General features: G+C 35.1%; 1 protein-coding gene and 1 pseudogene across 3 annotated transcripts; one reads left to right on the top strand and one right to left on the bottom strand.

Moving 5' to 3' along the window:
* Positions 1 to 312: 312 nt before the first annotated feature.
* Positions 313 to 8,339, bottom strand: LOC118050668 (protein ACCELERATED CELL DEATH 6). Of its 3 annotated transcripts, none has more exons than XM_073406049.1 (5): positions 7,769 to 8,339; positions 3,459 to 4,203; positions 2,741 to 3,279; positions 2,411 to 2,497; positions 313 to 1,037 (listed from the first exon to the last, which is right to left on the bottom strand). In XM_073406049.1, exons 2-5 carry the CDS (start codon positions 4,177 to 4,179, stop codon positions 465 to 467), a joined length of 1,920 nt encoding a protein of 639 aa, XP_073262150.1. In that variant the 5' UTR covers positions 4,180 to 4,203; positions 7,769 to 8,339; the 3' UTR covers positions 313 to 464. The 3 variants fall into 3 exon arrangements, with proteins under 3 accessions (XP_073262150.1, XP_073262151.1, XP_073262149.1); XM_073406050.1 differs by lacking the exon at positions 7,769 to 8,339 and adding an exon at positions 5,008 to 5,473 and having other exon boundaries at positions 313 to 520; XM_073406048.1 differs by lacking the exon at positions 7,769 to 8,339 and adding an exon at positions 5,008 to 5,469.
* LOC140954920 (uncharacterized) lies at positions 7,789 to 8,270 on the top strand (annotated as a pseudogene).
* Positions 8,340 to 9,166: the final 827 nt, after the last annotated feature.

Below are 9,166 nucleotides of genomic sequence, written 5' to 3'. Positions count from 1 at the left end.
CCATAGTTAAGCCATTATTTGTTAATTATTTTTTACAGGTTATCATGATATTTTTTTTCTTAATTTGCTCTATATGCTCTAGCTGATTGTCTTTTTTTTTTTTTTTTTTTTATCATTTAATTAAAATAAAATAGATTTAGTTAATCTACGTCTCGTCTATAACTAACATGAATCCAACCCCACATCATAGCTGAGGTGCACGACTAGTACATACTATTTATCAAAAACGCATGCCATTAGTTGTTGTCAAACTATTTAGTGCTAAGAATTCGAAATTCAAGTACCCTGCAATATGAAAGAAGACACACCAGAGACCTGCATGTTCTGCTTTATATATAACCAAAGTCGTTACAATAGAGAAGAGAAAGAGCTTAATATCTATTTGCTACAAATTACATGAGATTTAAATACAAGATAAAATGCCCTCCCGTTTGCAAGCTATCCAGTTTGAACTGGATGTGATCCTATTCTCTACCCATAAGAGAAGTCCGTGCATACATTCGAGCCATGGCAGAAAATGCTGAAATTAAATTTGAAAGAATCAATCTATAGGAATAATAATATTGGGTTAAAAAAAGAGAGGCTTGGCATGTGATGATGGTTATGAAAAATCCAGTACGTTCTTGCACCGTGATTGCCAGGATGAATGTAAATGCTAAACCCATGCAGAGAAGGGAGTAAACATTAAAATATGTCGCCATCTCCATGCTTGATGTTACATAAATGGTACGACCTAATGATATCTGACAAAGGATTATAGCGGCGATGAGGGAGAAATTCATAGCTAGCATGTCAAAAACAATATAAGCTCTCATCATATTTTTTGAACTACCACTGCTAAGATCAGAACCTGATCCAGGCACAGTGATAGCACCAGCGAAGGTTACTCCAACTACCAGTACTGCCACCACGAGAAGATTCCCTACCCCTCTGTGCAGTTCCTCCGTCGTTAACGTCGTTCTTGGTGAATCAAAGATAAGATTGATGTCAAACTCAGTCTTATCATCTGCCTCCACCAAAACTTTTAATACCTCACGCTGAACAACAAAGTGTTAATTAGAAAATATATGGTAAACAAATTATATAAAGCATCATGACAATGCTAGCTTAATATCCCATAATAACGAAGAAGTAATTCATCGCTATTTAGTAGATCAGCGAGGCATTCCATATTTTTGAGCAAGTAAAGACCTTTATTTCCATTTTGGATTAATCAAATTTAAGGTAATTAAAAGAAATCTATCATTCCCTTTTCTATAAAGTTGCAACATGGACACAATGTGGATGTGAAAGTTTTTGCTATACTAGAATATATTTAATTCAATCACCTGATTAGCTTCTTACGTGGACCAAAGCAACTAGAATATAATTTGACTTGGATGCCACCTAAAGTGAAATGTGAATGGTTCTTTAAATGGCTAACCAAAACCCTCTGGTATTGATGGATTTTTAAGAGATGATGAAGAAAGAAATTTTTAAAAATGAGTATTTATACCAAATCTATAATTTTTTAAGAGATCATGAAAGAATGTTTTCTTTTATTCTATAGGTTATGACAATTAAAAAATCTTTTTAAATGAGTATTGATTGTTTCTATATTTGCAATTACTAGAAGCTTGATTCTTCTTTATCTCTCTATACGACCCATGACCAATCGTTTTCTTTTGAAGTTAGATTTGTACTCTTGAGGATGGATGAAGGAATGGGTACACACAAGAGTTAAAAGGTTGACAACACAAGTAGTCAATATTAGAAAAAAAAAATTGAGGATAAAGAGCGAAACCTCATTCTACAAGCTATTGGTGCAAACAATACTAGTTAAAAGGATAACTTTAGGTTTAATCTTACTGGATAGAATAAAAGGTTTTGAAAGGTAACGAGGCATTGGTGATGGAAGGTAATCTAGGAAATAAAATTATGATTGTCATGGGAGGAACATGGCATAAGGAGGTAGATTTGGTATAAATAACTCTATTTGAGATTCTAGACCTAGAGTGGAATACAATGATAAGAAATATTTTTATTGTCATTGCAAAGGCCATGTTTGGTATCATTGTGAGAAGATGAAAGCCGCCTTAGAAGAATTATGAAAGTCTAGAGATGTTACGAAAACCATGAAAGATGGGAGCAAAGATGTTCTCATGGATCATAAATGTAATAAGGTTTTGAAAAATTCATGGATTGTAGATTTTACATGCTCCTTTCATATTTATTTAAAGAAAGAATGTTTTGATACTTACAAAGAATATGATGGAGATTCTATAGCGCTCGTAAATAATAATAAAATCTAAGTTGCTAGAATTGATAATGTTAAAATTAAGATATATAATGGAGCAATGAAAACCCTTTGTGATGTTAGTCACATGCCAAGACTTGAAAGAAAGAAAGTTTGTGAAACCGAAAATCTTACCATTTTGCGAACTTCTGCTTCCTGCGATTTGTTCCATACAGTACCTCTCGCAGCATCATCCTCATGCTTGGTATCGATTAGCTTGTTCTAAGCAAGGACAAGCAAAGACAGTATTAATTTGTAAGTATACATTCGAAACTGAATTTGAATGTATTTTCTTGCAATCAGTTTTTGTAATGTTAAAGGTTGTCCTTTTCATTATCATTTTTTGCAAGTATATATGATGATTGATTTGGAGTATGATCCCCCGTGATGTTCAAGAGCAATTGCAAGCCCATTAATTAGCACCATAAGGTCAGTTTTTCGAAAAGGCTCAGCATATAAGCATACCATTCCATATGACTTTGGTGCTTCAAGGCGTCCGCCTCGCAATAATTTCGCAACAACACCAGATAGACTCAACTTTTCATTATTAACAATCATTTTATCCACCCGCTTGTCACTCACTAGTGCCTGCACTATCTCAGAACGGCAATACATTGCAGCCAAGTGCAAAGGTGTATTTCCATCGTAATCCTTCTCATTTATAAGTGCTTTCAGATCTCGATTTCTCAATATTTCATCCACTATTTTCCTCTGTCCACTCTCCGCTGCAACATGAAGAATATTCTGTCCTCTTTCGTTGAGAAAATCCGTTGGATCGAACCAATAAATAAGTAGTTCACGTACTACTTCAAGATAGCCCTTCTGGCATGCAACATGGATGGGTAAGTTGCCTTCTTCGTTGCTTTGTGAAGCGGCAACAGGACATCGACTAACCAGGAGTCTTGCTCTAGAAAGGAAGCCCATTGATGCTGCAAGATGAAGGAGATTTCCCCCTTTTTTGTCCTCGGGAAGCATTATATCCGGCTTGCCGACCGCTAGTTTTTCTAGTGCAGCATAATTTAAAAATTAGATAATCAATACAAAAAACACAAAATGCATGGAAATAACTTGAATTTTATGCTTTATATAAAATGAAATTATGAAGAATCAGTTTTAATAAGACCAATAATTATAAGTGTAACATGTTATTTTTCACGTCGAAATGATGAAAACATGTCATTACCTAAATTTCCTTCCGGCATAGCTTCTATAAAAGAAGCAAGCATCTCCCCGTCGCAACTCTCTACTGCCAAGTACAAGGGAGACTTGTCTTCCTTGTTCTTGAGGTAGGAAACTTCTAGGTCTTCATAAAGGAGGAAACAGGCCACCTCTCGGCAACCCTTGATGACTGCATCATGCAAAGGGGTGTTTCCTTTATTATTCTTCATCCTCAGCAAGCTAGCAAGTTCAAGTGTTTTATGAGGATCGATTTTCACATGCTCGACGAGATTTTGAATTGTGTCAAACCGTCCAGCCCTGGCAGCCAGATGAAGCGCATTATCACCCAGGAAATTTTTCCTGGTGATTAGGAGGGGGAAGTGATGACACAGTAGCTGTGTCACACCTTCGCCTCCATTGCTTGCTGCCACATGAAGCAGTGAATTTCCAGAGGCAGCAACATGTTTGAAAATGATATCGAGCACTTCCTCTGATGAAACACGGTCCCGTTTGTCGGACAAGAGACCAAACAAGGCATTGAAGTTGTCTTCCTTTGCATAGGTATAAAGCTCCTTCTGCAGTATTTTATTTGGCTCAGAAAAACCATAATCTGCAATCGGAACTGGGAATTTAACTGCCTTCCATCGTTCAAGCTCCTCATGTACTGGTCTCAGCATATCTATTTGTAATTGCATAGAGAGTTGCAACGTGCTGGAAGATTGTAATATGTCGGTTGAGTGCTCCATCTCTTCTTGAGTGACTTAACTTTGCTGCGGTTGTATCAGTGGTAATTACATGTCTTGTTATTTGGCCAAGCAAACTAAAGAATTCATAGAAAACATGAATGCAAGAGATATGCTAATTAAAGTATTAGTGAGAGAAAACGTACATTAGCTACATAATTTTTCTCAATACAATTATTTAGGAGCATATATATAAATGTTTAAATTCAAGTCAAAATCAAGTTGTTAATTCGTTGTTGATCGGTTGTGTTTGAGAATATGGCTGCGGTTATTTTTTAAAATATTTTTTATTTGAAAAGTAATGTTTTTTTATTTTTAAAAAAATTATTTTTGACATCATTATATTAAAATTATTTGAAAATACTAAAAAAAATATTAATTTAAAATTATTAATTTTTTCAAAAATATTTTTAAATCACAAAAATAAACAGGTCAAATTCCAATTAAGACATTCTTTTATAACCAGGTCTAAGAATAACTAAGGGTTTGTGTATTATATTTATAAATAAAATAATATTTTATGTCTTTTAATATATTTTCTAACAGTATTATATAAATCAATAAATTATATGCATAAATATATCAAATTAACTTAAATTTTATTAGCGTAAACAACGGATGCCACTTTGTTAAGAATTTGAATAGAATCTTCAAAAATAATTCTCATAATATAAAAGAGAAAATAATACATATATTTAACCTAGTTTAGCCAATTACCTATTCCACAGGCACGCAAGTATAGTGCGTGTACAGTGATGAGTTAATTAAAATCCAAAGTGCACAGTGGTAAGTGAATTGAAATTGTAAGACCGGGGAAGAGAAGACACTTACCTGGTAGTTCTGGAGATGAAGATGTGATGGAGGACTGGTCGACTAGTTACTTTCTTCCTCTGCTTTCACCTCTGTTCTTGCTTTTCTCTGATCGGTTTCTTCCTGTCCGTCCCGTGTTCTGCGTGTGTTTCGTTCTCCTGTGGCCTTCTGTTTTTGCTCGTCTTTTCTGTATTATCTCTGTTCTTGCGTCTGTTTTTATTTGTGGTGTTTGGTCCAGTGTTCTCTGTGTATTATCTGCGTCTCCTCTGTGTCCGGTCGTCTCTGTTTTTCCTGGGTTTTTTTCGTTCGATCGTCCTCTCTGCGTTTGCTTGTTTTTCTCCTGCTTTTTTTTTCCCCAGTTCGTTCCTCCTGGTGTGTTCCATATGCTAGATTGAACATTTATAAAATGTGTGTTCCATATGCAAGATTCTTTCGATCATGTTTTGAGGATAGAATCTTGATGTGGTCCCATGTTTCTTCCTCCTCTTCGATCTCTCCGCTCGACCATGTTTTGATGTGGTCCCATAATTTTTATATCAAATCTATTATTGGCTTTTAGAATCTTTGTACAAAGCTCATAGCCTAGTTTAGAATAAAGCCAGGAAAAAACTTTATCCTGGTGTAAGGGTACCAAACCACCTAATACAAATGGTTGTTTTAATAATCCTTTTATCATATCAAGCTTTAGATTTGACAAGGGTTCCTCTTATCATTAATCCGAATTCCTAATAATTTGTATTCAAATTTAACCACATCTTTTGCTCATGGTAGCATTAAGCTTTGTTGAACATCAATTACTAATCACACCTGAATTTAAGCCATTCGAACAGCTACCATCGCTGCCCTGCGGTCACCAAATCAAACGTACATCACATACCTCTATTTTCCATGCTTTTATTCAGTTTTGTAATTGCTTGCTTCCAGTTCTTGTGCTTAGATACTCGGTTTGCTAATTAAGTTACATATTCCCTGATCTTTCGTTTGCGGATTCATTTTTATCCATAGTATTTTTTTGCTTGATGATTTTTGTGTTTCACCGGTGATTCCATCATAAACTTTCTTTTATAATGGAATGGCCGATGAAATATTCACGCTAAAAAATTAGATTTTATCACTCATTTTTAATCGGGAAGTCCATAAAAAAACAGAGCAAATATTACCACGGAAATCAGCAATTAAAATACACTTTAATTTCGAATGGAATATTCCTTCATCGATTCTGTCAGAAATGCCTAAATTTTATGTAACTTTTTGATGAAATGTAAGTAAATACTGCCGACAAAAATGCAATTTTTTTCCTGGTGATTAGGAGGGGGAAGTGATGACACAGTAGCTGTGTCACACCTTCGCCTCCATTGCTTGCTGCCACATGAAGCAGTGAATTTCCAGAGGCAGCAACATGTTTGAAAATGATATCGAGCACTTCCTCTGATGAAACACGGTCCCGTTTGTCGGACAAGAGACCAAACAAGGCATTGAAGTTGTCTTCCTTTGCATAGGTATAAAGCTCCTTCTGCAGTATTTTATTTGGCTCAGAAAAACCATAATCTGCAATCGGAACTGGGAATTTAACTGCCTTCCATCGTTCAAGCTCCTCATGTACTGGTCTCAGCATATCTATTTGTAATTGCATAGAGAGTTGCAACGTGCTGGAAGATTGTAATATGTCGGTTGAGTGCTCGATCTGTTCTTGAGTGACTTAACTTTGCTGCGGTTGTATCAGTGGTAATTACATGTCTTGTTATTTGGCCAAGCAAACTAAAGAATTCATATTAAACATGAATGCAAGAGATTTGCTAATTAAAGTATTAGTGAGAGAAAACGTACATCTATTTAACCTAAATTTCTCGTAATACAATTATTTAGGAGCATATAAATTTTTAAATTCAAGTCAAAATCAAGCTGTTAACGCGTTGTAGATTTTCTCAAGTTAAGTAAAGCCTTTCTTTTATATCTAAGTTGTAGGTCCAAGAATAACTAAGGGTTTGTGTATTGTATTTACAAGTAAAATAATATTTTATGACTCTTAATATATTTTCTAACAGTATTATATAAATTAATAAATTATATGCATAAATATATCAAATTAATATAAATTTTATTAGCGCAAACAACGGATGCCAGTTTGTTAAGAATTTGAATAGAATCTTCAAAAATAATTCTCATAATATAAAGGAGAAAATAATACATCTATTTAACCTAGTTTAGCCAATTACCTATTCTACAGGCGAAAATGATACTAGGATTTTGCTGTAATCGAAAATGAGAATATAACAAAGAAAGAGCAACATTTAAACTCGAAATCAATTATACTCATATCATTATAGAGTAACAAGAATTACAAACTTGTAGTTAAGAAGAAAGTAATATTACAATATCCCAAAAGTCTAATAAATACCTTGATGTGATGATTGATATTTCACAAAAATATAAGGTATTTTTGGCTCTGAACTTAGTGAATAACATAATAATTGAGTTAAATTAATGCATGTATAGGTTTTTTTATAAAGAAAATATATTTGGATTTGAATTTCACAGAAATACTATTAAAAAAAACATGAGGGACCTATACATAAATTCGAAAGATTCATAAATTGTTTTTTGAATTTTTTAATATAAAAAAGAAGTTCTTGATCAAATATCAAAACAAAGGGATTGGCCGGCTGGGTCTGACACCAGGCACGCAAGTATCGTGCGTGTACAGTGATGAGTTAATTAAAATCCAAAGAGCAGAGTGTTAAGTGAATTGAAATTGTAAGACCGGGGAAGGGAAGAGACTTACCTGGTAGAGATGAAGACGTGATGGAGGACTGGTCGACTAGTTAGTTTCTTCCTCTGCTTTCACCTCTGTTCTTGCTTTTCTCTGATCGGTTTCTTCCTGTCCGTCCCGTGTTCTGCGTGTGTTTCGTTCTCCTGTGGCCTTCTGTTTTTGCTCGTCTTCTCTGTATTATCTCTGTTCTTGCGTCTGTGTTTTTATTTGTGGTCCAGTGTTCTCTGTGTATTATCCGTGTCTCCTCTGCGTTTGCTTGTTTTTTCCCCTGCCTTTTCTTCCTCAGTTCGTTCCTCCTGGTGTGTTCTGTGTGTTTCGTTCCCCTGCTGTGTTTCTGTTCGTGGGTTTTCTCTGTTCTTTTCGTTCTCTCCGTTCGTCCTCTGGTTCTCTCGGTTTGCTCTCAGTCCCCTGGTCTTCCTCCTCTTCGTCCTCCCCCCTTCGTCCTGGAGGCCTCTGGCTTCATAGCCAGAGAATGCCATACGTTTCAGTAACGTATTGCATCGTGGGCAGCTGAGGCGTTGAGGAAGATGAACAGCTCCTTATGCCATACGTTTCAGTAACGTATTGCATCGTGGTCTTCCTCCTCTTCGTCCTGATAGGCTTATAGACTCAATAGAACATATATAAAATGTGTGTTCCTTATGCAAGATTCTTTCGACCATGTTTTGAGGATAGACCTAGATGTGGTCCCATAATTTTTATCTCAAATCTATTATTGGCTTTTAGAATCTCTGTACAAAGCTCATAGCCTAGTTTAGAATAAAGCCAGGAAAAACTCTATCCTAGTGTAAGGGTACCAAACCACCTAATACAAATGGTTGTTTTAATAATCCTTGTATCATATCAAGCTTTAAATTTGACAAGGGTTCCTCTTATCATTAATCCGAATTCCTAATAATTTGTATTCAAATTTAACCACATCTTTTGCTCATGGTAGCATTAAGCTTTGTTGAACATCAATTACTAATCACACCTGAATTTAAGCCATTCGAACAGCTACCATCGCTGCCCTGCGGTCACCAAATCAAACGTACATCACATACCTCTATTTTCCATGCTTTTATTCAGTTTTGTAATTGCTTGCTTCCAGTTCTTGTGCTTAGATACTCGGTTTGCTAATTAAGTTACATATTCCCTGATCTTTCGTTTGCGGATTCATTTTTATCCATAGTATTTTTTTGCTTGATGATTTTTGTGTTTCACCGGTGATTCCATCATAAACTTTCTTTTATAATGGAATGGCCGATGAAATATTCACGCTAAAAAATTAGATTTTATCACTCATTTTTAATCGGGAAGTCCATAAAAAAACAGAGCAAATATTACCACGGAAATCAGCAATTAAAATACACTTTAATTTCGAATGGAATATTCCTTCATCGATTCTGTCAGAAATGCCTAAATTTTATG

This window comes from Populus alba, chromosome 18, assembly GCF_005239225.2.
Source record: "Populus alba chromosome 18, ASM523922v2, whole genome shotgun sequence".
NCBI lineage: Eukaryota > Viridiplantae > Streptophyta > Magnoliopsida > Malpighiales > Salicaceae > Populus > Populus alba.
The sequence above is the reverse complement of the archived record's forward strand: the minus strand, read 5'-3'. Positions and strand labels throughout refer to the sequence as shown.